The 26,349-nt window shown below is 47.3% G+C and overlaps 7 protein-coding genes across 7 annotated transcripts; 2 read left to right on the top strand and 5 right to left on the bottom strand.

The window, feature by feature from the left end:
• Positions 1–644: 644 nt before the first annotated feature.
• F4817DRAFT_320577 (CHRromatin Organization modifier domain-containing protein) lies at positions 645–1,520 on the bottom strand (the record flags this gene model as incomplete). Its single annotated transcript, XM_049301200.1, has 2 exons — positions 645–938; positions 993–1,520. 2 exons carry the CDS (start codon positions 1,518–1,520, stop codon positions 645–647), a joined length of 822 nt encoding a protein of 273 aa, XP_049154374.1.
• Positions 1,521–2,267: 747 nt separating this feature from the next.
• F4817DRAFT_352291 (guanine nucleotide exchange factor) lies at positions 2,268–4,875 on the bottom strand. The gene is made up of 6 exons (XM_049305207.1): positions 4,594–4,875; positions 4,092–4,236; positions 3,966–4,040; positions 3,827–3,903; positions 2,662–3,776; positions 2,268–2,612 (listed from the first exon to the last, which is right to left on the bottom strand). Exons 2-6 carry the CDS (start codon positions 4,141–4,143, stop codon positions 2,507–2,509), a joined length of 1,425 nt encoding a protein of 474 aa, XP_049154373.1. The 5' UTR covers positions 4,144–4,236; positions 4,594–4,875; the 3' UTR covers positions 2,268–2,506.
• Positions 4,876–5,087: 212 nt separating this feature from the next.
• F4817DRAFT_290185 (Rap1-interacting factor 1 N terminal-domain-containing protein) lies at positions 5,088–11,292 on the top strand. Its single transcript, XM_049299658.1, has 2 exons — positions 5,088–8,449; positions 8,502–11,292. Exons 1-2 carry the CDS (start codon positions 5,396–5,398, stop codon positions 10,728–10,730), a joined length of 5,283 nt encoding a protein of 1,760 aa, XP_049154372.1. The 5' UTR covers positions 5,088–5,395; the 3' UTR covers positions 10,731–11,292.
• F4817DRAFT_352286 (galactose mutarotase-like protein) lies at positions 11,284–13,002 on the top strand. Its single transcript, XM_049305206.1, has 4 exons — positions 11,284–11,469; positions 11,694–11,968; positions 12,051–12,368; positions 12,474–13,002. Exons 2-4 carry the CDS (start codon positions 11,711–11,713, stop codon positions 12,846–12,848), a joined length of 951 nt encoding a protein of 316 aa, XP_049154371.1. The 5' UTR covers positions 11,284–11,469; positions 11,694–11,710; the 3' UTR covers positions 12,849–13,002.
• A 209-nt stretch (positions 13,003–13,211) lies between these two features.
• F4817DRAFT_352274 (uncharacterized protein) lies at positions 13,212–15,097 on the bottom strand. The gene has a single exon (XM_049305205.1). It carries the CDS (start codon positions 14,794–14,796, stop codon positions 13,582–13,584), a length of 1,215 nt encoding a protein of 404 aa, XP_049154370.1. The 5' UTR covers positions 14,797–15,097; the 3' UTR covers positions 13,212–13,581.
• A 348-nt stretch (positions 15,098–15,445) lies between these two features.
• F4817DRAFT_352273 (calcium/proton exchanger) lies at positions 15,446–18,991 on the bottom strand. The gene is given in 7 exon segments (XM_049305204.1): positions 15,446–17,486; positions 17,542–17,619; positions 17,670–17,741; positions 17,791–17,898; positions 17,955–17,970; positions 18,113–18,116; positions 18,133–18,991. The coding sequence occupies 7 exon segments, from the start codon at positions 18,740–18,742 to the stop codon at positions 16,074–16,076; spliced, it is 2,301 nt and encodes a 766-aa protein (XP_049154369.1). The 5' UTR covers positions 18,743–18,991; the 3' UTR covers positions 15,446–16,073.
• Positions 18,992–23,056: 4,065 nt separating this feature from the next.
• F4817DRAFT_369153 (glycoside hydrolase family 76 protein) lies at positions 23,057–25,152 on the bottom strand (the record flags this gene model as incomplete). The annotated part of the gene is made up of 4 exons (XM_049307322.1): positions 24,577–25,152; positions 24,000–24,503; positions 23,702–23,940; positions 23,057–23,617 (listed from the first exon to the last, which is right to left on the bottom strand). Exons 1-4 carry the CDS (start codon positions 24,665–24,667, stop codon positions 23,057–23,059), a joined length of 1,395 nt encoding a protein of 464 aa, XP_049154368.1. The 5' UTR covers positions 24,668–25,152.
• Between the last annotated feature and the right edge of the window lie 1,197 nt (positions 25,153–26,349).

The following is a 26,349-nucleotide window of genomic DNA, read 5'->3' as shown; positions in this document are numbered from 1 at the left end:
CCAGAACATGCTAATTATACAAACGAAATCAGAAACTATCAATACTCGGTAAATTTGTTAGGTTCGTACACTTGTTAGAGAAATAGAAACCACGGTCATCTCAAGGCACTCGTCTAAATCACAATAGTAAGTAGCCTATGTTTGGGCTTTGGTAGGAAACAGGGAGGCGGCAGTCGAAAAAGACAAAGAATCAACATTACCAGATGAATACTTCATTCAAATAGGTAATGTCAATGACAACACGTACGTACATATAAAAGTAACCTAGCAATTTTAAGATAATATGCTAAACTGTAGAGGAAAGGAAAAAATTATTCATATTTTGCTCTCAGGCTTACGGCCTATCAACTATCGAAGGCAAATGCGAAAAGAGCATCGCAATTATTCACTGCCCCTTAGCAGCCATATCGTACAGAAGAAAATGACAAATAGCTGGAGGAGCACAGGAAGCCTAAGCTCCTTGAAAATATTAAGCGCGAACCTGTTCTTCCAAGAAAGCCACTAGCAAATTCCGTCTCATCCAACGCCTAGATTCAGCCATTTCAAACTATTACGTTCGCAAGGCGCTCCGTTTGAATCGTAGGCATTACATTTAGATCGTGGACGTTCCATCTGAATAAAAAAGCCCCTAGCCCTGCTCCAGATTACTTCTTGCGAGCAAGCGTTGCGTTGAACTGGGCAACTTTGCGGCGACAATGGTCTAGGTTTCCCTCGGGCTCCCAGGTGTTCTCATCATCAGAGAAACCAGCCCATTTAACGAGGTATTCGGTCCCTCGAGTCTTGTTCTTTCGGGTGCCCACAATCTTATCGACCTGCCACTCCTTCTTAGCAGCTTCAGCCTTGGCCTTAGCACCTGAGGTCCGGCCACGGCGGGAGACGCCCTCGGACTTTGGCTTCAGGACAGCAGGTTTTGCGGAAGTGGCCTTAGATTTCTTGCTCTGTCACCTATTAGCACTTTGTGTATACATATATGGGAATATGGGACTACTTACACTCGTCTCCGCAATACGGGAAATAGCGGCGGCTGCAGCAACCCGGGTAGATCGTCGAGGACCTTGCGAATACTCCTTCTTAGCCTTGGGTGCAATTCCAAGGACGACGGAGAGTTTTCTGGTGATCTTACGAACAGGTTTAGTGCCGTCTCTCGCCACGTTCAAGACTGCCTTTCCCTGGATGCGCGAAGACTTGCGAGCAAGCTGGTTGACGGGTCCAGTTTCCTCGTGAGTGCTGCCAGGTTTGATCTTGGTATTGTCCTTTACAAGTTTGCGCTGTGATTTCTGGCAAGGAGATTCTTCTAAATTGTGATTGCCGTTATTATCATCATCCTCATCATCATCATCGGTATTGTCCCAGTCGGTCTCCTCTTTAACGGGTCTCAGGTAGACAACGGTAGAGGGACGCGCGGGACGTTGGGGCTGGGCAACAACAACGTCAACGTTCCTGTCTATGGAACTAGAGCGAGGGAGACGATGAGGCTTCTTGCCAATGGTGGATGCGCCCTGGACGCGTGAAGGTGCCATTGCGGTTGTTACAGAACTAGGTATTATACCCATGAGAATTGAGATGTATAAAGTATTTTATAGGTGTCGTAATTTATCGGCCAGGTAGGTAGATATTCAGGAAGTTTTGGGTGCTTGAGGGGATAGTGACTGGGTACCTAGAAATGTTTGTTGAAAGAGAATTATGTATGCGTTGGACGTGACGGTTGGAAATTAATTTTTAGAAATAGACGTTGCATATAAAAAAGGAAGGAACCTTAGGTAGCTTAGCTACTGGTTACCACGTTCCTGCCTAAAGTATTGTTAGGGTTATTTACGGTTGTTTGAATATCTACTAATGTAATACCTACTTTAGGTACTTACCCAGGTAGATAGAATATGATAATCAAAATATTATCTTTTAAAATCTAGTAATCCTATGCGGGTATGATTATTGTCAGGATCTAGGTTTACCATAGCTTCCCCTTTGTCGCATAGGATGCCTCTTATTTCACCTTGTATTTATGTTTAATCGTGGGCCACATACAAAAACTCGTATATTGTCAGGATCCTAGATAAGACATCTAGAACAAAGGACATGCTAAGTATGTATAGCCACAGGCTCCTGTAGTTGGGTTAGAGTTCCTTGCGGAACAACAAAGTTGTTGCAACTGTTACGAGGTGGGCCTAGAAGGCGTGGAAACAACAAAGTTCTTCCTCAAGGAACTATAAACCAAGGCTGAAGTACTGAGGCTGGTGACTTAATATACCGAGAGCATCCTTTATTTTGGGTGCATCATCTAGAATCCTAATACTAGCCGCATAAGCTTGAATCACGTTTTAATATTGACAATATTGACATGGCCACCATAGACTGCCTAATATACACGTAGATACACCAAACCTTACATTCCCAAATTCACCAGACTTGGAGCGTAATCACATCTCAATATATATATATATTAGATATGATACACTGTAAGCAAATCATTATGGAGACCTAGCTCTGGGGCTTTCTGAAGACTGGTTCAATCAGAATCCTCCTTGTAATCATCAGGCAACTCTTCAAATCGGCCCTCCTGGACAGCTGTTCGCACTGGGTTCTCGGCAGAAATAACACCATTCGCTCTTAACCTGCCAAAAAGTTAGTTGATGTCTACATATATCGGAATGAAACTCTCACCTTTCAAACAAGACGAACAACCGCTCTGCCTCCCTTTCCTTCTCGGCTTCAGTCATCTCGGGCTCCTCGGGCTGTCTTTCGGCATCTAGAAACTGGCCCGTGATGGGGTTGACAGGCCTATCAGGTCCACCCGTGGCAGTGCTGAACGCTTCTGAGGCGTTATCTGGAACCGGCAAGTTCCTGTTGAATAGGAAACCAGAGGCGAAGCCATAGCCCACGTTTTCGACAAACGTTGATGCATCTCTATCGGACATATCAAAGAATAAATTGGATATTATCTCTCGCAGCTGAGGTGTTAAAGGGTTCGTCGAATTCTTCAAGAGCCAGGAAGACAGGGTGCTAGTCCGGCCGAGTACTTCAGTTCTGTCATCTTCGGTTGGCAAAAGCCTAGTGCGTATAGACTTCTTTACATCCGCAGGTGCGTGTTCATGAATCCCACGGATCACGCTAACCAAGGGCGTAACTGACGACTCTAGGTCCTCATTTGTATACACAGTGGTCGAAGCGGATAGTAGATTAACCAGATGGTTGGCCAGAGCGCTAGGATCGCTTTCGGGGAAGAGAAATGCCTGAACCTCTTTGGCGGAAATATCCAAGTTAAGGAGGGCATGGACTAGTTGGCCGGTAGGGGGATCCAGCGGTTTCTGGACTTGAAATGAACCTTTGCATAATAAGGTAACGATGTGGGGTATAGTTGAGGTAAACGAGGAAACTCGGTCTTTGCAATGGTGGGTAATATTAAAGAGGAGCTTGAGCGTCTCCGTGAGCGCCATGTCTTCCATGGGATCCGTCACCGGGCTTCCGGTGGTGCGACGCTTTGCATGCCGCTCAAGATTCTTATTAATAGCATCTGCAAGATGATGCTTATCAATAAGCTCAGTAAAGTCTGTGTCTGTGCCATAAGTCGTTAGAAAGAGTATCCTGGAAACCAGAAATTCGTCATCGCGACTATCACTCTGCAACTTGTCACACAATTTGCCCCCGTAACCAAGGTCAACAAAAACTTGACGAGTCTCTGGCTTTAGGAGTAGCGCATTGCAGAGAACTCGCAAAGCATTTCTGGATGTGGTGCTAGATGGACTATTCAATGCATGTCGGGCGAGCGTCTCTATGCCCTAAGGGTTGTGAGCTTATGGGGTTTTATACTGATGGCTTCTTAACTTACCTCTTTTGTAAATATGGGATCCGCATTCTGAGGATCTCTTCCGTATATTTTAAGCTCTTCCAAGGCAGAGTCGCGTTCTTAAAGCAGTAAAAAGGTTAATGTAGGATAACTAGGTAAGTAGTTTATAATGGCACCTTACGTTGAGGGAGTAGGCTGGCGGAAACCAGATCTTGTGACAGTTTTTCCATCAAACTTGTGACTGCGGCTAGCTTTGCTGCATATCCGATTAATATTATGCTATTGCTAGAGGATATTAACTACTAACCAGGCCCTCTAAGGGCAGCGGCCGCAAGTACCTGCTGGCTAGGTTGAGACATTTGAGGATGGACCGGGGAGTCCTCTGAATCGCCTAACCGGTTACGAGATGATGAAAATACCCGCCAGAACGACTTGGATTGGGGTCGACGAGACTGCTGAGCCATGGTAAGCAAAATGTATATAAAAGTTTAGATGTTTGCGGATAAAACGACGGTAAAAGACATAATGTGTAAGGATGGTATAATATAGAAGGTACTTTAGGTAGGTAGGTATAATAATAATATACCAGCAAATCAAACTTATGATGTTGTAGTTATGAGATGTCAAGAACACAAGAATACAAATGGAGCGGGGCTAATGACGAAGATCGAGTAGGAAGCAAACTGTTCGAGAGAAATAGATTATAGGAGAATGAGGTAGTACTGATAAAAGGAAAGTAAATTATGTGTCGCCAACAACCATCTGATAGTGAACCTGTTGGTTTGTGTAAGGAAACGTTTAGGACTAACGTTAAGTTGGGATGCTGTATGAAGCGATCTCAAGCACGAAAACTCGTATGTTATTTTCTTTCTTTACCTTCGGTACCTGAGTAGAGTGTAGAGCGTAAAGAGTAAAGGAATGGAAGGGTTTCGAGGGAGTTATGGCACAAGGCTGTTTCCCTATGCGAAAGCCAATATTAAGATACACAATCGTGAAATAAAACAATAGTCAATTATGTATTAATAGAGTCAAGTATGACGCAGCAGGGGTATCACATGTTCGCATGTTCGCATGTTCGAACAAACTTTGAGTAGCTGGCAATAATAGTAGGTACCTGGGTACATGCTAGTCAATTTTGGCGTTTCGCACCGGTTAGCCTTTAGGTATTACGGTACGTACCTTATGGACATGTACGGATCCGTACCTCAGTACATTACGTAAAACGTTCAATTTGCACGCGAGGGGTTCTAGGTAGGTTAAAGTGGAGGTCCGAGCTTCTCGCGTCGATTTGACAGAAACTACGCGAAAAGCTTACCGCGACGCGTTTCTTCCTTTTTCCCTAATATCTAATGGTCAAGGGGGTCCGCCTTAACCATCCAGACATATCAGACAATAATCGTAATTTGCTGTATCCGACCAAAAGCACCCTCGAGATTATCTCGTTCGTTCATTATACGTCCTATACCACTCGTTAAAATTCATTGAAGTCTATAGCATTGAATTGGAATTGGAATTTATTGATGTCGTTCGGTTCGTATAGCGCATGATATCTTTGTTTCTGGGAGATCTGGGAGGTCCTTTTCCCAGTGGGAGCTGTTGGCTGGAGCAGTCATGGTACCACAAGTAGCATCAGTTCCAAGAAGTTTGGATTCCTTGCCTACAAGACCACCGACGCCACCTCGAGACAAGAAGCAAGACACGGACTCGTCCTCGAAGCTCGCTCTCTCTAATCAGCCCGTTGATACCAGATTAAATCTACATACGCCTCCAAGCTACTCTTCCGATCCTACCAACCATATCAACACGAGCTCTCGGAGATCGGCAAAGAAGGTCGGATTCTTGGTCCAAGCCGAGTATCAAGAAGCTCCAACCTACGCTGACAAGGAAAATGCTCGAAAGCAAACAACGCCGGCCTCTGTCCCTTCGTCGGTAACCTCAGTTAAACCGATTAAGTCTATCTTGAAGCAGACTTCGAGCCCCAGTCCTATCCACTCTCTAGATCCATCAACCGCCGGCGATCAGGTCAACATCGCAACTATGTTAGACTCAACTATCAAGCAGCTCGCCGGGGCGGATAGGGACTCTAAAATAGATGCGTACATGATGCTAGCACGGGCATTGAAAACATCCAATAACTTGCCTGACCGTATCGCCCTTCAGGATAAGATGAGCTTGTTCATGCAGTTTATACAACGAGATGTTACGACAAAAGCTATAAACCAAAATATCGACTCGTCTATGGTAAACCACGCCCTTACTCTACTATGTACCTTCTTCCACTTCCCGGCTATCGCCTCTACGTTGTCATCCGACTTTGGCGTCTTAATTATCGACCACTGTATCAGGTCGTTCGAGGACGCTTCCGTACCCAAGGACGTCGTGAGGCATCTGATGCAGGTCGTAGCCTCTCAGGAGTTCTCGGCAAGGGTCATGACGACTGACCGCGTTGGCCGGTTGGTAGCTTCGCTCCACAATATAGAAGAACATATCAAGGGGAAAAGCATCATCATGTCTCGCATATTGATATATCGAAGATTAGTCAAGCAGTCAAGATCCCATATGATCACTCACTCGGACTGGCTCCTGGATCTGTTTACCGATATGCTTAGTAGCATGAAGGAGATCCGTGCTGCGGCCATCGCGCTAGGACTTGAGGCTGGCTTCACAATCGGCAAAGAGAAGCAGCTGTCTAGAAGAGTTATGGAGATACTACAATTACAGATTGACGACACTAAGTATATCGAATACTATGTAGAGAGGTTGACAAGCATGTCAAAGGATAAGACCCAATCCGCATCCGTCCCTCAAGTTTGGAGTATCGTCATCCTCCTTCTCAGATGTCGGGTTGACAGGTGGGAGTTCTTCGGACGGTGGCTGGAGATTATCCAGTGGTGTTTCAACTGCGGGGATTACCACACTAGACTCGAAGCCAACTACGCTTGGAACAGGCTCGTCTATGTCCTACATCCCAACGAGACGTTGTTTTCAAAAGCTATCGTTACAGTGTGCCAACCCTTCATCAGCCAGCTAAAGAGAAGGAACAACACCAAGCAGTTAGAGGAACTGCGGAAGGTTGTCATAGCTGGCATCCGCAACCTTTACTACTACGCCTTCAAGCCGAACTTGAGTACGGCGCAAGTCGACAGCTACTGGGATGCGTGCGTAAGGCCTCTGATTCAAGGACTGGCTTTTCCCGAAGTGGACACCAAACAAACCGAGAAACCTACAACTATGATCTCTGACAACCTGACCCAAGCAGTTCTAATATTGACCGGACTATTCGACTCGTCGACGCCTCGACTATGGAAGGAAGATCGCGTCGCCGAGAATGCGTTGGTAAAACCGGACGAGCTACCTGCGCTGGACCCGAAATGGGTTAGACGAAACGCGACGAGGGTATTTTCCGTAGTAGAACCTATCTTACAGAAGACTTTTTTGGACCTTGCAAGTCCGGAATCCGTCTCATGCAAACTCTGGCGCACCCTCGTGAGCGCCGTGGCGGCTGCCGCGTCCAAGGAGGTCAAGGTATCCACCGACACGGCGACTTTTATGGCACATGCTTTCAGCGTACTAGCGAAGATATGGTCTCAGGGACTTGACGGCTCAGACGCCCAACCCGAGTCGCAGCAGAGATTCCTAGATGCGACACAGGCATACCTTTGGACGATTATAGAGTCTTTGGGTCTACTGCCCTTCACCGAGAAGCTCCTCTCCCTAAATAAGCAAAATTCATTCATTCCAGTAGCGACTCCTTCTCATCGTTCAGGAAGGGGTCAGGGCTTAACGCGAACTCCTCTTCATCACCTATTTTCTATCCTCTCTGCACTGCCTCCTGGCATCCCCGACGACGACGGCTTATTAAATCTTATCAGGGTTGTCTTAGATCCCTTCATAATTTCCCGATCCTCCTCTCATGGGAAGACTGAGCTAGCTCGCGAATTAATACAGACGTTGCCCATGGACGTCCTCTCGCCGTATGGGCCGTGGGTTTTCATATCCGATATCCTCTCCCTATCTCTAGACAGTAGCCAATCTAGCCATCTCACCGCCAGCTCCGGAAGCGAATCGATGACGATTGGCCACGAGTACCGCGAGATTATAAAGCACCTAGAAAGGGGTTTCAAGTCTACACCTAATATTCCTTGGGAGCATTGGGATTCGCTCTTCCAATTGTTGTCAACTCGAGTCTACTCCGAGACTGGCAGTGCAGGACTGGCCATCGTGGTGATAGAGCCATTAGCTAAGCATTTCTTAGAGTTCTGCTCTTTGCCTTGCGATGATGCGATATCGCCTATTCGTTTCAAGGCTGGCATTAATCTAATCTCTGATGCAGTGCACCCCAAAGATCGTCAGGCGCTGGACGCTGCTCGACGGCGGATTTGGGGTACTTCCATTGCCGGCTCAAGATCTGCTTCTTTCGACCCCTTCGACAATTTTTACCGCCTCGCAAACCACCTACTAGAAGCGTCTTATTTGCACATGGAGCATTACGACCCCGACGAGATCATCGTAAAATTGTTTACCGAGATTGGTTGCTTCCTAATGCGATGCAGCCGCTCGCTGGGTTTCAAATCAATAGCTCACCTACAACATGGCATTGGTCTCTGGATTCAAGATGCGAACGCACAGTACAGCATAGTAGAATCTACGACGATTGCCCAAGCTGTAAGTAACGCATTTTTTTCTTTTCTTTGCACCCGGCACTAACAGTCGCAAGGTTGTAACTCTATGGGATCAGATCTGTAGGTTGTTTCTGCATACAGATACTCGAGAAAACCTACAACTCGACGCTATCGAGGAACTGCTGTGCTCGGCGTTCCAGAGCAAGCATAGGGATATTGTTAATTATACTGCGGTCATGTGGAACCGCGCTTTCGAGAATACCGAGGAGATTCAATATCCAGAAAAGCTTAAAAATGTGCTCATTTCTATTCATTCTTACGTTGATGTAGTGCTTCCTGGCGTAGACCTCTCCAGTTACGCGTCTAGTGAGCAGGAGCCGTCATTCATAGAATCACAGGGTAATTCAGAGATCGTGAATCCGTCTCTTGACAAACAGGACCATCGCAAAACACCTCTAGCAAAGCGGCCATCTTCAAGGCGGTCTACAACGCCTAGATCAGTCCAGCTTTCGTTGCCTTCTAAACAGGGACTTACTATTACACCCAATAAATCTCGGCCAAAGTCAGCTAGGCGTAGCGCGACTCCCAAACTGCGACACGACTCCTCCCAAATCCAATTCGCACCCATCGAATCATCCCCCAGCCGCGATTCAATGGAATCTCAGTTCTTGACAGATCGTCAGAAGGAAGTCCGCGAACGACAGCGAGAGAACGCCGTCATTTTTGCGCATATTCGAGCCAGCACAGAAAACCCGATCTCGAACGAAGCGGAAGATTCGAAACAAGAACGAGATGCGACGCCGCAACGTAACCAAGACCTCGAGGATTATGTAACATCCACGCCAACACCCAGGCGTGGCCAAGCTCCCATGATAGATTTCGATCACGAGATGACGGACGATATTCCTTCTTCGCCACCAGAACCCCGTCGGAACTTGCTCGCAGAAATGAAGCCACGGACCAGAAGCAGTAGCGTGTTCCAAGACTTCCCTATCCTATCCTCACCTATTTCTGGATCTCCCGCTACAAAGCGACAAACGGCACCCGCGGACGAAAGCCATTTAGAACAAGGAGATGCAGGAAACGGCGAGGACGTATCGGAAGCCGTAAAAGAGGAGAGACCGGATCAAGCTGCAGGATCCCAGCCAGAGCGTATATCTACAAGCGTGGAAAATAAGTCTGTCCAGGTCAATACCCGCAGAAGACCAACTACTCCACGGAAAACTCGCTCGGGTAAAATTCTCGACTCCTCGCCGAAGTCCGACCCCGAGGTGTTCGTGGATGCTCTCACCAGCCCGGCGTCTCGATCGCCTCGAGCCCTCCGTAGCAACACGTCCAAGGGTGTACAGACCGTGCAAAACCTTCCATCTTCTTCTCCATCCAAGGACCGTTCTTTTGAGCTTAGTGACGACGAAGAGCGGAGCCTAGCACGTCTAGTTATCGAGCTAGATTCTAGGAAATGCGAGCCAGCACTCAAGTACGATTCAGAATCGCCAGAGAAGCCCCGAGAGTTGGGGGACCAGTCTTCGGAGTGCATCACGGTGAGCACGGGATCGAAGAAGTCGTGTGACAAGTCTAAGTCCAAGGAAGACGAGAGTAACCAGTCGCCGCCTATTATTCCCTCGTCTACAGAGGCGGGAAGCTCTCATTCACCGACTAAGAGGTCAAAGAGAAAGAGGAAGCGGTACTCAGACAGGAGCCAAGAGCCCGGCAGCAGTCAAAAGAAGAAGAGGCAGCACAAGGACACGGATGACGAATCAGTACCCAACAGCCAGGTTTCCCAGAATATCGAAGGGGATACAACTGAAATTAATACCGAAGTCGACACTTCAATGGAGTTAGACACCAATATTGCTTTCAGCTCGCAAGATTTGGCGAGACAGGAGCCCGCAGCTGTAGAAGCCGTTCAACGAAGCTCTTCGCCTGTGGATTTCAATGACAGCCTCGTCGAGCGCGAGTCTGATACGGAAGCAGTAACTTTACAGATAATTACGGAAGCGTCTCAACAGTCAGAAGTCGAGCCTATTCCTACGGAAGTACTAGAGGATGATATACCTTTAGTAGATGATGACACGAAGATGGTGGATCAAGAGGAGGAAGGAGATGCAGAGAAGGCGGCCGAGTTTCAGGTTGAGCAGCCTCGTCCGGTCGAAGAAGCAGCAGTTGAGAAATCGGCAGCGGACAGAATCATGGATGCGCTGAAGGGGGGCCTCGAGGGTCTCCGCACGGCGACGCTAACTCGAGACGAGGTGAGCAGGATTGAGGACATGTTCTTCGATATCAAAAAGGAACTATACCAGGCGGAGAGTCGGGGCCGATGCTAGGTTTCACGGGGGTTTGCAAAGGTGAATGGCGGATGACGAGGAACATATTTAGGTACTACTGTACCATACGGTTATGAGAATACCTAAGGCATTGATTGGTAAGGCGTTTAGGAGGTAGATGATACCTAGTTATGATACCTAGTTACGATACCTAGTTATGATACCTTAGGTAATCTATACGAATGGAATATTTCTAATTATTTGTAGGTTAGTTGTTTTATGTGATGGATGAAGGATTGGCATTTTTGATATGGAGTTAGTGACGAAGGATTGCACTGCAGGTCAACGTTAAGCCGAGGGTGTAGATGTTCGGGAGATGTTCCCTTGGTTGGGACGATTCCGGCTGATTGTTCGCGTCTCATAGGCACGTCTAAGAAAGATGGGCGTTTCAGGTTATGCGGTGCCACCAAGTAGGATACGGGAATACTTGCATAAAATGTATGTACTTACATGTCATGTCATGTACGTATTATATACATTATGTACGTACTGTTATGTACATTTTTGATCTTCGGAAGGGTCGTCTCAGTTGAAGGTCTCAGTTGAAGCTACAATCCACCTTACCTTTTTTTCTGCGGATCCCATCCGTTTTTTTTTGTTTTTTGTTTTTTACTTTTACTATTACTATTTAAAAGGGGGAGCTCCTACAGCTTAATTTATACTCGTTCTCAACCTACTACCGATATAAAAAACATTCGATAATTAGGCGTTGCTTGCTATACTTGGACACATATATATAGTATTACCCCACCAACAAAGACCCCTTAGGTTAGGTACCTTACCTTACCTTACTTTACCTCTTCGATTATCGATTATCGATTATAACCCCGCCATACAACATCACATCTACCATCTACCATCTACCATCTATCATCTACCTCTTAACATCTCCATTTCCTACCTAACCTATCGTCTACCAACCTAATCTTGCCTAACTCGACCTACTGAAGCTAACTGACTTAGACAATCGACTAGCGATCATGGTTGACCGACCAAAGAAGCCTTTGGCGCTAGCCACAACCCCGGGTCTGCCACCTCAACCCCAGGTCAACTTCTCCAAAGACAATTCGCGAGTCACAGCTGTCCTGCCCACCGGTGAGAGTGTCGAGGTCCTCCTCTATGGCGCTACCGTTATTAGCTGGAAGAACCGCTTCGGAATAGAGAGGCTCTGGTTGTCTGATGCCGCTAAGCTCGACGGATCCAAGGCCGTACGAGGTGGCATTCCTCTCGTCTTTCCCGTAAGCTACAGATTATTACCTCTTTGTTTCGAGATAATATCTTCGTGAATGGCGCTAGTTAATACTTATGGCGGATCGCTAGGTATTCGGCACGGCTCCTAATCACCCTGCGACCTCGAAACTGCCCCAGCACGGCTTTGCGCGCAACTCACGATGGGAATTCCTTGGCAAGTCAAGCTCCGAGTCGACGGGGCCGTCTGACACCTCCATCAAGCTCGACTTCGGTCTCTCATCTGCCACCCTAGAAGAGAAGACGAAGAGCTTATGGCCCTACACCTTCTCCATCATCTACAGCGTCACCTTGACCCCAGAGAACCTGAACACGAGCATCGTCGTTACCAACGATGGTGAACAGCCCATCGAGTTCCAGGTCCTGTTGCATACATATCTGCGAATTGACGTAAGTAATTCCTATTGCGCATAAAAGGCGCATAAAAGGCGCATAAAAGGCGCATAAAAGGCGCATAGTACAGCAAGAGCTAACCGAAACCTCCACGCCGAACAGGACATCTCAAAGATCCAGGTGACGGGTCTCGAAGAGTCAGAATACATCGACAAGGTGGACGCGGCTAAGACAAAGACACAGTCAGGCGCTATAACCATCACGGGCGAAACAGACAGGGTGTACACGCCGGCCAAGGGTCCCTCGAACCCGGTGGTGGTCGCAGAGGACGGCGAGGCGGTTTTCAGCATCGTACGGGACAACCTTAAGGACGTTGTGGTCTGGAATCCCTGGGCAGAAAAGGCGGCAGGCATGAGCGACTTCGAGCCCAAGGACGGTTTCAAGAAGATGATCTGCGTCGAAGCAGGCTCTGTCAGTGGATGGACTACACTAGACCCGAACGACGCATTCGAGGGCGCCCAGACGATTTCCGACTGACTTGGCAGCGGTGGGATTCATGCAGCGCCACGGAGTATGGGCAGACTGTGAATAAATGCCGATTGGTCGAGGAGCTACTAGGAACAAGGACCAGTGATGAAGTAGACGGAGAGACGGAGATATCTTTGAAGATATTGACAATCTTTGGGCGGAGAGAATCCTGGTAGATCTCCTTAGTTACTCTTTTTTCTTTCCTGATAGGAAGAAAAACAACGGCTCTTACTTGATTTGATACAGCTGGCCAATCATAAATAGTTGCACGTCTACTTGTTTCTTATTGCTCCTGAACTCGGCCAAGCATTTGTGTTATCATTGTATCCAATGATTCGTAGCCCCGACTTGAAATTTGACCTCAAGTAAATTGCATGCATAGGTACTGAAAGAGAACTGGTTATAATTATAAAATAAACAGGAAAATCAAAGTACTGATTAGGGGATTGGTTTACAACAAGCCTCCAAGCCCAAGCATAAAATCAACGGAAGAATCTAAGTAGTTAACTAAAGAAACCGGATTCTTTATAGCCATCGAAGTCCCAACCTAACGCAGACAAATTTCATGGCATATTGATACAACCGCCCGCCTCGCAAACATAACCTATACTCCTATAAAACATATCAAACCCATTCGTAAAAAGCAAATAGAAATCACCGCAAGCTCCCCCTCCCCCTAATCTCCCTACTTCTAACCACCGCCACCATCTATCTATCTATCTCTACCCTCTCATCCGCCGTCTTATCCCTCATACCCCCTCCACCTCCACAGCTCCGGCGCAAACACAACCTCAAACGCCACCTTATCAAACGCCCCCACGGCAGCGCACAAATCATGATACCCCTCGAGCCCCGTAACCGGCAGATCCTGCTCCCGGTCCGTCTCCTCGTGCAGATCCCACCGGCCCCTTTCCGCACCGTCCCGCGTCAGAAACACCTCGACCCGGACCCCGCCGCCGTTCCGCGGGCAGAACTCCATGCCTAACCCCACCGTCTCCCCGCGCCGGAACGCCGACGTAAACGCCTTGCCGCCCCACCGGTCGTTCACGTACCGGTGTCCGTCGTCGCCGTGCACGCCCAGGCTGCCGCGGTGCCACCCGGGCAGCCGGAAGGCGGGGTACGGCGGGGCGACGAAGCCTAGCGAGAGGGAGATCTCGTCGCTTCGGCTGCCGCGCTCGAGGATCCGGACCTCGTAGTACGCTGTCTTTTTCAGGGACCCGGTGACTAGGGGGCTGTGCGCCGCGGCGTGGTAGAGCGGCGGGTACGTCGCTAGACAGGTATCGCGGCTGTTGCGCGGAGAGGACGCGGTCCATACCCCGGGACGGACGTGCGTTAGGGTCCCGGTGAATGAGGGGGGCGCGTACATGGCTATGTTGCCGGTGCGCGCGGCGGATTCGGCGGGGCTGAGGGACATGGGGCCGTAGAGCGGGTATTGCTTGCACCAGGACTCGCCGGCTTCGCATTCTTCCTCGGTGGCGTTGTTCGCGGGCGAGCGGTCGAAGCCGCTGAAGAAGTTGGGCGGAGGGGGTAGTAGTGCGGTGTCTGGGACGGCGGTCTGCCAGTTATGCTGCTGCTTTTCCTTTTTGGAATCTCCGTGGCCGCCGTGAGATGGTGGCGGACCGGGCGGAGGCGCGTATTCCGTGCCGGAGCTGGAGTTGGAGTTGGAGTTGGGGTTGGAGTTGAAGAACGGGTTGTTCTTTGTGTCTGGGGGAGGCGGGCCCGGGGGAGGCGCGTACTCCTCCTGATGATGAGATGGAGGTGGGCCGGCCGGGGGAGCGTAGTAAGGAGATGACTGGGACTGACCCTGCCCGTGAGACGGCGGGGGTCCGGGAGGCGGCGCGTAGTGTTGCGGCATGCTGGCTTTGGGATTGGCGGCGACGGTGGTGGATGATGATTGAGGGACCGGGGCCGGCTTGGGAGCTGGGTCGGTGGTTTTGTCTTTACTTCCGAAACACATCTGGTTGTGTTCTTGAGAGTATGATGGTTGATGGTGGGTGGTAGATGGTAGATGGTAGATGGTATAAGCGTGTAAGTGGGCGAATGGGAGTATACGTGATAATTCCGGGAAGTGCGTAATGGATATAATGGATGTAAGTAATTGGGGAAAGAATTAAGAGAAGCGTATGTATTGGTTCAAATAGTCAAATAATTGACGGTTAGGACTCTTTAATTGCTTGGCATCTGACGTTTTAACATTGACTCTGTGCACGAGATAAAAGTCACTATTATACATACATACATGTAGGTACCAATTCAGGTTGCTTATTGTTAGGAATAGGTACATAAATAAATTCATACGTCATACCACAATTATCCTTATCCACATGCAGCATAGCCCCCGTCTAGAACAGCCTCTTGAACAAGTTCGTGGCTGAGTTTAAGTTGCCAAGTCTCAATCCGGTGGTAGGTATTTCTAATGATTCCGTATAAGCGCAACTTCACCATGTTTGTCATTGCTTTACCACAAATTCATTCCGTAATATTTCTACTTAGATACATGTATCGATACATGTATCCGGGGAATAAATCACTTTTTCATACGTAAGGTGATAGACAGTAACTTAACCTAGAGACTTCGTATTTAAAGACGTTTATGATCTACCAAATATTATACGATTTCAAATCTTTGAATTCATAGTTATTTACCGTCAACTTATTATACCCTCCATTCGTTGGTATAAATAAGTGTAGGAGATATCCCAAGTAATCCTCTCAAATCCCTCGTAAACTAATACGGAACTTCACATCGTTTCAAGAGAATCAAATCCGTTTATCTGCAAAAATGAGAGTATGTCCAATTCATCCGCTAAGCAGCTCATACAACCACAAGTCTACAAGTCTGCATCGCTAAACTAACTACTTAAGCTATCTGCGTGTTTCCACACCGTCATCGCTATCTGCATCAGAGCGGCCAAGTTGGCTGGCTCACCTTTGTCTGAAAGGAAAAATATCTCATAAAAAATCAAGGCAATTTAATCAAATCGCAAGGGGCCAAACTCCGAAAAGTAGATAGCATCCCTTTAAAGAAGTAAAACATTTCATTTCATCTCTGTACTCTCTCCTCCTTGACCGTGTAGCGTCAAATCGTCAAATAAGTCTTCATAAACCCGCTTCGTGCAAGTTCAATATCAAAGCAATAATAAACTGAATGTCGTATCCCATGCTCGAGTTAAACATTGCGTCGTTTTGTCAAATAAGAGGTTTAAATATGCACTTTAGAGGCTAAATGCCCCTTTAAGCGCCTAGGGTACCGGCGGCGTCACCCTCGGGGTAGAAGAACGCCACGACCGCGATGATTACGTACGTAGCGCAAAGCAGCGCACCCTCGAGATAGTTACTTCGGCCGTCCAGGATCAAGAAGTTGATGATGAAGGCCGATACGAACAGGCAAACAGTCTCGAATAGGGTAAAGTAAAGCGTCATGGGTTGACCGATAATCCAGCCGATGATAACCACCAGAGGCGTCAAGAACAGGGAAATCTGAATCGAGGAGCCAATAGCTACGCCGATAGCCAGATCCATCTTGTTCTTCATAGCCACCGAGACGGCCGTCACGTGTTCCGCTGCGTTACCGACAATAGGCAGGATGATTAAACCGATGAAAGTCTCCTTTAGAGCACTATTCGCGACCACATCATCAATGGCATCAACCATGAATTCGGCACACACGGCTACGAGAGCCGTCGATAGCAGCAACATGATAATAGCCGCGCCACGTGAAAGGTCGTCTCCATGCTCCTTGCCTTCTTCGCCAGCACCGCCAGTTAGGATAGAAATAGGAATCTGAGAAGGCATCATGGCTCCGGGTGGTCGGTATTGATACTGGTTAAGTCTTTCGGGGAGAGAGTTGGTCCTGCGAATGCCGTATCTCACGCGCGGCACGGGTCCAATCGATGCCGCAGGTACAGCTCCAACGTCCGAAGTAAAAACAGGCGGTGCCAGGCTCTTAGCCACGGGTCGGAATGAGAGAACACGCAAGTTATTGAAGGGACGTCTAGGTCCTGTAGGAGTAACCTCGAGTTCACCTTCGACATTGGCGACTGTGTCAGCAAAGTCTACACGGCGGGGCTCTCCGTTACTCGCGACACCATCCTGCACGGCATCCGGTCCAACACCAGCAATGTTCTGAGGTTGAGTAATTCCTTCGACACCTGTTGACGCCTTCCTATCTCGCTTGCGGTGCTTACGTTTGGAGCGCTTATGTTTACGGCGGGACTTGTTCTCATCTTCCTCCTCAATAGCCTCTTCAGTACCAGTGGAGTTTATTCGAGGGAAGAGAGGACCATGCAAAGAATCTCCAGACTTGGAACCTCCCTCATGGATAGGACTAGCGCTATTAGTTCCGAGGGACGAGGTGCGAGTTCGAACTCCATCGTCAGTGTCTACCGACGCCGTACTAGACTTCCTACGGCGATGTCCACGGATGGCTCGTTTAACACGTTTAGACATGGTTTCCCTCGAATGGCTCGAGTGATCCGAGTCTGAGTCCGACGAAGAACTCGAATCGGAATCAGAGGACTCGAGCCATGCGGCAGCCGGGCCTGGTGTTGCTTCCTCATCGATGATGTGCTGAGGAGTCGATTCATACATGTATGCATGAGACTTCAGCTGGAACAGAAGGTACACGACATATACCAGAAGAAGAATCTTGAGACAGTGTTAGCAGGGGTTGAGGAAATATGGGATGTCGATAAGTACATACCACACTAACACCATGGCTGATCTTCAGAGACTCGTTATCAGCCTCTGTTTTGTCTCGGAAAGAAGCATGAAATGCGGTCTAGTAATAATGTTTAGCGAAATTCCAACTAAGATTGGGGGTAGACTCACCGGCAACATGAGACTGATCACACTCAAACTTAGCAAACAGGCACTCATCTGAGTCACTGTGCTGTTGTAGATCTGGAAGATGTTAGTGGATGTAAAGTGAGCAAGTTCGTACTCTACTGACCTGTTCACGGTATCGGAGACCACCAAGGAAGAAGGCCATGCCCAGAATCAAGAGCAAGTTCGCAAGGATCGATCCAAGCAAAGAGGCCTGAACGATGCGAATCTCACCCTGTATGGAATTAGCAACGTGGATTACGAGAGCAGTCAGATTCAATATTTACATACCTTAACTAGAGCAATACTACAAATTAGAATATGAGGTTAGCAGAGGTCAATACGCGACATTCATATGCCGACTGATGGATGCAAGACCACTCGACAATGAATCGTGGAGCATGATCAACTTACATGCTATTGACTCGTTAGCTAAGAGCGCAATCAAAATGACCAGATAAGACTTACAAGATAATGAGTTCTACGGCGTTACCAAACGTTACGTTAAGCAACGCACCGATGGTGTCGCCCATCTTGCGGGCGACAGACTCGGTAGCATGGCTAAGGAGTGCCGCAAGAGGAATAATGGCGACAGCGTTAATACCGAAAGTAGCTCCGGCGTTCCTGTTCGGAATGTTTGCGATAGCAATCCCGACGGGCACGAAGACCAAGAATAGGTTGATCCAGCTGTGGAAGACCACCTTCTTTAATTCGTAATAGGTTTCGACGACGACATTTTGTTTCTCCTTCTTGGTACCGTTTTCGTCTACGACAGACCCCGTCCCCTCCACTTGAGATGTTGACGGAGCCGACCTATCGGCATTCTGGGTATCCGTTCCGAAGTTGGGGGCGTCCTGAGATTTCGCGGAGCCATTAGAAAGGCCCTGATGGCCGTCGGAACCGGCACCGCTAACATGGCGGATCTTCTCCGGATCTTGGTTCGTGTGTGTATTATTTATGGGAAGGATAGGGTTAGAGTTGGACGCGGTGGAACGTGTAGAGCCTCCATACGCGTGACCTCGTGCCCAAGAGCGTATGCGATCTATGTTAGAGGCCTTGTCAGTTGAGCTTTCCTTCATCGATGTATGCGGCTTTGGCAGATTCGACGCCAAGGTCGTAATTGTTCTGGAAAGAGAACGGGAAGAGGGGGAACGTGTATAGGACGTAATCCGACAGCGAGAGAGACCTAGACTAAATAGGCGTAGAAGGAAGCAAGTAGAAAAATTGGGGAAAGACGGTGGCGTGGGGAGAGCTTTAATTGGAAGAAGTCAAGGCGTAATCTAGAAGCCCAGGGGTAAAGCCGAGAAGGGTGCTGCTTGCGGATTGGTTCCCGGGTTAGAAGACTTTCCAAGCCAGTCCCAGTCCCAGTCCCAGTCCCAGTCACCAGAATTAAGCGGTGTCGTCTACACAGTAGATTGTAGACCGTAGTTAGACTGTAGTTGATGACTTGTAGAATACCTAACGTGTAGACTTAAACTGTGTGGGTTTCCGCCTTGCTTTTAGGGATGTAGGGATGGCGATACGACGTAGGTAGATGTAGATCCTACCTGAGGCTAGCTAACACGTTGGTCTGTGCCGCAAGCCTTATTAAAATCCCCTGATAAAGACATATCGTCTCTCCGCAACTTCTTTGTTTTGTCGTCGATGGCTGAGGGCCAAATTCTGTTAAAACTTTTGAGCTTTACAGCTTTAACAGCTTTACAAAGCTCCCGTAAGCTCAAGGTATAGGAGTAAATCTCGATCTCTTTCGCCCCTCTATGACACCATACCAACAGATACCAACAGATTCGAAGCCGGCAGATCATCCCCACTTGGAGGCTTGCCGGAATTAATGTAGTGTCGCGTCGGGTTGAATGGACACCCGCATCAGCATGCGAAGAAGGGTACATGGTGTGATAACGGATAACGAGTACCGAGCTTTTGACCTCGCTTGGAGCGACTACGATATACGTGTCCAGAAAAAGCAGTAAAGGGGTAAGGTAAATAAATAAAAATAACAACATGAAGGTAACGAAGATATAGTTACTTGAAGAAATAGTAAAAACTTACGCATGCTGTCTACCACGATCAACCCTAAGGAGAGAGTATCGCCTAGTAAGACGAGTACTCTCTCTGGTGGGTGTGTTCTGTGTACCCGACTCCTCGACAAACCGGTAAGTATTCCTTGGCACTCGATTCTCTTCTTCTTCTTCTTCTTCTTCTCGTCAGCGGTCGTGTAACAGGCTCCGATGGTTTGTCGATAGCGTCAACAAGGATTAGACGGGGCGGCAGAACGGCAGAACGGCACCACCGCCTCACTTCTTAAGATACAACGTATAAGCAACTTACGATCCGCACTGTGCTTCGCGTCACCTGAACAAAAGCGACGAAGCGTGCGTAGGGCTGATGAGCTAGCTCCGACGGTGCCCCGGTAGACTAGGTGTAAAAAGGAGGCTGAGGCTAGCTTCTGTACGCGTAAATACGTGTGTTTACTAGCTTGCGAGGGATTCGGCGTTGGTCGTATTTGATAGGTGTATAGGTAAATGTATATGATTGCGAATAGTTGTTGTTTGTGAAAGGTCTAGGTACCTAAGGCAAAAGTATTGAGGATGATGGTGGAGATGATAATTAAATACAAAATAGCTACGAAGCAAGACTCAGCTAATTGACGTAGTCATAACATTCCCTTGCTGCAGTATTTATTAGGTTCATAATATAATCGATAAAATCGACAAAATCGGGAAGTGAGTGGAATCAGGTTACAAGTCACAAATATCGATTGTTTCGATTGTATCAGTTGTTCCCCAGCATTAGAAGTAGCATTAGAGGTATGATTATAGATACATCATCATACCTACGAGGTAAGTACATTAGAGGTAGCTGCAGAGGTACCTACATAGCAATCATGCTTAAAATCCAGGTGTGAAAAAAGCAAGAGATGATGACGTAGTTGCCTGGATAACTGCACCAAGGCTGTGTAACTATGTGTAACCATGTACATCATCCAACCTTTCGCATACAGCAAGTGCAGTCAGTACCTAAAGTAGAAGGGGTTATGCACTTTTATTTATTTAAATACTTGAACTTTATTGTTCATAGTGAGTAATAATAACACTCTCAAGGCATTCTTTACTGCGAGTAAACTATGGGAACTACATAACTAAACAACTCGGCACCTGCCTAATATCGACACAGCCGATGTATGACTCGCAAGGTCTCAATCTTGGATGAGCCGCAGCTTAATCCACAAACACCTACCCATGACTGAAGATCTGTAGTCAGATTAAGGTCATCATTAGATCTCGGATCTCCGCCACTTTGCCATCTCAGCGGAGCTATCGGCTCGGATCTAGCCAGCGTTCCAATAGGGTGTCAGTGCAACAAGGATCCATCCTGGTTGAAGTATCCAAACAATGGCAGTCGTGCATGGATAAACCCGAACGATATAAGCTCCATGTTGGCAGATCTGAGGTCCGAATAGTGCTACGATACAGTTCCAACAGCGAAACTTCTCTCGGAATTTGGTCCTAAAAAGCAATCCTATCAGAGAAGACTGAACTTGAAATTCTGATACACAACGCTTACTTTGGCACGTTTCATCAAGGTAGCTGGTGGCCTTTGATGACTTCATATTAGGGAGACGTTAGTTAGGTCTCCACTGTTACCATATAAATCATAACAATCTACAGAGTATCATAAGCGCTCTTCAACCATGTAACCTATAGTCTCTCGTATTTAGCGTAAGATACCAAATCAAGTTCAAGGTTCATTCTCTAAACACCACAAATTCCCTATGCCTAGTTGACAAGTAACCATTTCAGTACTCATCATCAACAACTAGATGTTATTGACTTACTTCAGGATTACCTTTGAGTGTGATGTTCGAAGAAAACCCGGGGCAAAGTAATACTAGAAAAGGACTTAACAAAATACACATTCACGTTCAGTTTCTAATTTACCCAGTTGACTAGCTCATATGCTTCACATCACTATCTACTATTATACAGGTAAACTTAAATATCTCAAGATATCTCAAATATAAGATGAGACGTATCAAACTTCAATTGTACTCTGGCTTAGAAGATAGGCAAATACGTATTATACTCATTAGTTTAACAAGGGTTAAAAGCTTCAAGTACACATAAGAGTAAGCGCTCGTAACAATATTCAACTTACTAATCTATAATAGAGAGCTTAAATAATATGAACTATCTAGGGCATGTATGAGGAGTTGTAGGTTATATTTGTAAACTCTTCATTAGCTTTCTAAGTCGAGCATAGTTGCTCGGGGTAGCTAAATTGATTATCTCACATACTCTATACATACCTATTGTTTAATGAAAATCTAAGACTGAAGAGGACCAGGATGAGAGCAATTTCTATCATATATGCATTCACCCTTCTTGTTCACTTCTTGTATCCGTCCGCCTAAATTGACCGACCGTATTTGCTACCGCTTTCCCTCATATTTTAAGTCATTTTTGGTTTCTTGACATCCAGGGGCCAACAAGACGTCGACTTTTCATTATTCGTATGAGAGGTTCATATACTATCAGGTCTTTACGAATACTCATTACGTAGGTCTAACCAAGTGGTCCAAACGAAGGTCTGTTAGTTAGGCTTAGGAACGTGATTATATGTATGACTTTACATCTATGGCTGCCAACTTTGAGTTGTCTCAACTCTAACAGATTGAATTTTATCGCATAATCGAGAAGTCTAGTAGTTTCAAGTACTATGAACTACGTAGGGCCTCTACTGCGGGACTAGTTAGAACATGTAACCTTCGGGTGGGATGAGTGAATGAATGGCACAGGCATAATCAATCCGCAACTCTTGAATAGTCTTTATAAGGGCTCGGAGACTGGGGTTATTAAACTACAACCTTACGGATATTCTATTGCCTACCTTATATGATCGATTGTGTTGCTGGTAAAGAGTCAAGTCAGAGCAGGAGTGAGCATAAGCCTGCTGGTGATGCCGTCTTTGACAAACCCTCTCCGCATAGTCACTGATACCGGTTCAGTTAACATGACAAGTCAAGCCACTATATTAAGCAATAGACAACTGTATCACCCATGCATTGAATTAGATTTAAGTCTATATTGTCCAATTCTTTGGATTATTCCTTGCTTCTTCCACTCTCCTGCGGTCCTCCCTACCGTGCCGGGATCTCGGCAGCCAAGTCCTATGAACTCCTAGAAATGAACTGTGGCAGACTAGAAAGACAGAGGTACCAAAAGGGAAGGATGCTTATGTACAGATCCGCTCGTCGGTTCGACGATTCGACAGTTCCGGGTATCCGTTTCCTGAACAAAATTCCAAAAAAAAGATCAAGATGTGGTTGCAAAACACGTGCCTACGCCAGAAATTCCATTATTGACCTTCCAATATGTATTCTAATCCACCTCCGTTTAGTCCAAGCTCATCCATGCAAAGGCCGAGAGTGATCCCGCGATGATGAGGGCTGTCAGGATGCCCGCACCTGCCTTGTCGCCGCCGGTGATCGGAGCGAGCGTAGGCATCACAGGGTCGCTGGAACCAGCGTTCGCTTTACCCTTCGAAGTACCACCGGTCTGGTTGGTAAGGGGTGCCGGGACGTCGGGAGCCAGGAGACTGACCAAGGCACCTAAGACGTTCATCTGCTGACTGGCACCGACGTCGCCGTCCCAAACTCCGCTGGTCCAGTGGAAGCCACAGAACCGACCGTTGGTACCGCCGGTACACTGCTTCACGGCGCCTTGCGTGGATGACTTGAGAACCGGCAGGATCTTTTCCTTGGTGAAGGGTGCCACCTGCATAGTCGTGCCCATCCATCGGTGCATGAATCCCTTGAAAGATTCCATATCAGAATTACACTGCTGATTTTCACAAGATGGCTCAAACGCGATCTTAGCGGGACCAGGGAAGAAAATTTCGATCATGCGGTCTGTAAGGTTATCGATGCGGTCCTTCCAGATTTGCTCGCCATCGGTCTGAGTGATTATGTTAGTATTTGAAAGAACTCTTCTTGACTTGGTACGAAAACCTTGTACACGAAACGAAGCGAAGGAACTTACGTAGTTATACAAGAAAGCAGCACCCTGTAGCAACATGGCGGCGTTGTACGAGAACTGGGCTTTGTTGAGGTCGGTGCAATCGGGCAGATGGGCGCCGTCGTAAACATCCCACTTGTCCGAGATGTAGCCTAGATCATGGATCAGATCCCATGTTCTCGTCGCAAGGTCGGCGTAGGTCTGGTTGCCGAAATAGCGGGCCAATCGGGCACCGATGTTGAAATAGCAGGCATTGGCGATGGCTGTTATCACGTTAGTGTCCGATATATTATTCGTAAGCATCTGGGCTGGTCCGACGTACTGTTGATATAGTCGTATCCATTGTTGGTCGAGTAAACCTGCCATCTGAGACCCCATTTGCATCGTCCGTCGGGAACTCTTCGGTCTTCGCTCGTCTGCTCGTTGAATACAGCCTGCGCCAACGCTACCCACTGCGGCTGGTCCTCTGGAGGATCCGTGTATCCTACCTCGGTGGCCAGCATGGCCGACAAGCCCCAGAAAGCTTGATCATCGTTACCCATGGACGCAGACCAGTTTCTCGGCAGGTAATCAGCGTTGTCGCCAACCTGATGCAGCATGGCCGTCGTTATCAGATCGTCGAACTGCTTGTCGCCAGTGTTGTGTCGATAATCCAGCAGCGTACCCCACATCGCACCACCCTGCCACCAGTAGTAGTCGCCGTCCGGGGGAGGACCGGGCAAGATACCGGGGACCATGCCCGGTTCGTCGCCATGATAGAAGGTGAGAAGGTCTTCGGCGACTTGTGCGGCAGCCTGCTTGATAGATTCTAGATGGAGAAGATCCCCTGTTAATCGCCATTACTTATGCGCGAAACAATTCCCAACGGTACCGGGGAGAATAAGTAGACATGTACATACCTGGGTCGTCGAGGTTTACTTCTAGGGCACCGAACGCCCTGTCGGCGAACAGGCCTAGCGCAGCCAGCACCGGCGTAGATAATCTCACCATGGTATGCGAAATGTATCTACTCGGGAAGAGAGTAGGGGAAGCGAACGAACTTCAATACCGAATTACTAGGAAGGGAAGCAGAAATAATGGAAAATAGACAACGAATGGATGACCTGGTTAGAGATGATGTAAATCACGACTTGTTTCGGAGACGAGAGGGTTTGGACTTGAATGATAGTGGAACTCGACGTCAACGACGTGAAAGGGCAAAAAGGACAAGACAAAATTAACCAACTAAGCAACCGGACTGCATTGGCAGAGAGGGCAAAGAATGGGAAAGGCCAAGATTCAAATTGGATTCAGGAGGTAACAAAAGGAAAAGACAGGTTGATGAACCAATCAAAAGAAGTCTTGGCCAAGACCCCAAGCCTACTATGTACATAGACCCGTCCTGGGGATTTATTTGGTCTTGTTCTTCTGGGAGAAAAATAAATATGGGATTATGGGATTATCGAATTATGGGAACAAAGGGGTTGAACCAACGAGCCGACGAACCAACCAAATCTCTCTAATCATCCAAGTCAAACTGGGATCGAGATAAAACGATAGCTTAAAGGCATAGCCGCATTGCCCAGAACAGCCAAACCTAATGTATGATGGGGTTGGCGCACGTATTCGCCTTCCCTTTTTTTCGTATTTGAGGCGTAAAGTTCCCGAACGAATCCGCGTAGGTACCTAATGACTTGACCGAAAGATACCTAAAATAAGGAATCATAAAAAGCAATATCGCACCTGAAACTTTCATGTTGCTTAGCGGCTGTTAATTAAATCATCCTCATGCACCTAACCATAGCAACAGATTACCTAAAGTGACACTTCAACCCTCGAATTTAACCCCCATAGCTGCATAGGTACCTAGGTAAGGTACGAATATACATTCGCAAACAACGGACGGTTGAAGCAATCATCCCAAAAACACATCCATGGATGCTATGCGACGCACCCCTGAAGATCTTGGCGCCAATCGCCACCAAGCTACCACTAATCCACACACGGACTAGAAGATCTAGGCGCGCGCCAGAAAAATAACATTAGAAACCAATGAGGACCGACTGCGTATAAATATAAAGAGTCAAGTCATCAAGACGCCGAGACGCTTGTGGATGAATGTAATACCTACGCCTGGAATGGTGTGGTGATGTAATGTAGTGTACTTTATAAGGTGCCGACTCTTCCTGTTTATGTATATGTATGCATGATGAGATTTAAATCTCATTCGTTACCTAATATGAAGATCTACCTGATGTTTATTTACAGGCCCAGATTACTACGATGAGAGGCACTTGCATTAGTAAGATACGTGTAATTACATTGATGGCGGATTATACAAGACCTTCTCAAGAAGCCGGCAGATATTTCAGCTAAGCCATAGTGCGAGTAGGTATTAAAAACATCTCGTACTAGTAAACCGTAGATAATGCTAGAAACGTAAGATTTAGTCATACATTAGAAAGGAGGCCATGGCACCTTGGCTGTGAGCTCATTCATTCACTTAAGATTTAGCACTTCAAAACTATGCGTGATGACTTTGCAACTCATCATTGCTATTTGTGTTTTCGGAGGAACGCTATTCATCCCATCCGTAGATGCTACCATATCTATTCTACTACCAATGCGATTGCAGGTTCCAATTCACCGGTATACATCCCTTCCCTAAAAGTTTCCGGAATACTACGTACGGC

This window comes from Daldinia loculata (assembly GCF_022478755.1).
Source record: "Daldinia loculata strain CBS 113971 unplaced genomic scaffold F4817scaffold_83, whole genome shotgun sequence".
Classification (NCBI taxonomy): Eukaryota; Fungi; Ascomycota; class Sordariomycetes; order Xylariales; family Hypoxylaceae; genus Daldinia; species Daldinia loculata.
This window is presented reverse-complemented; position numbering and strand designations above follow the sequence as displayed.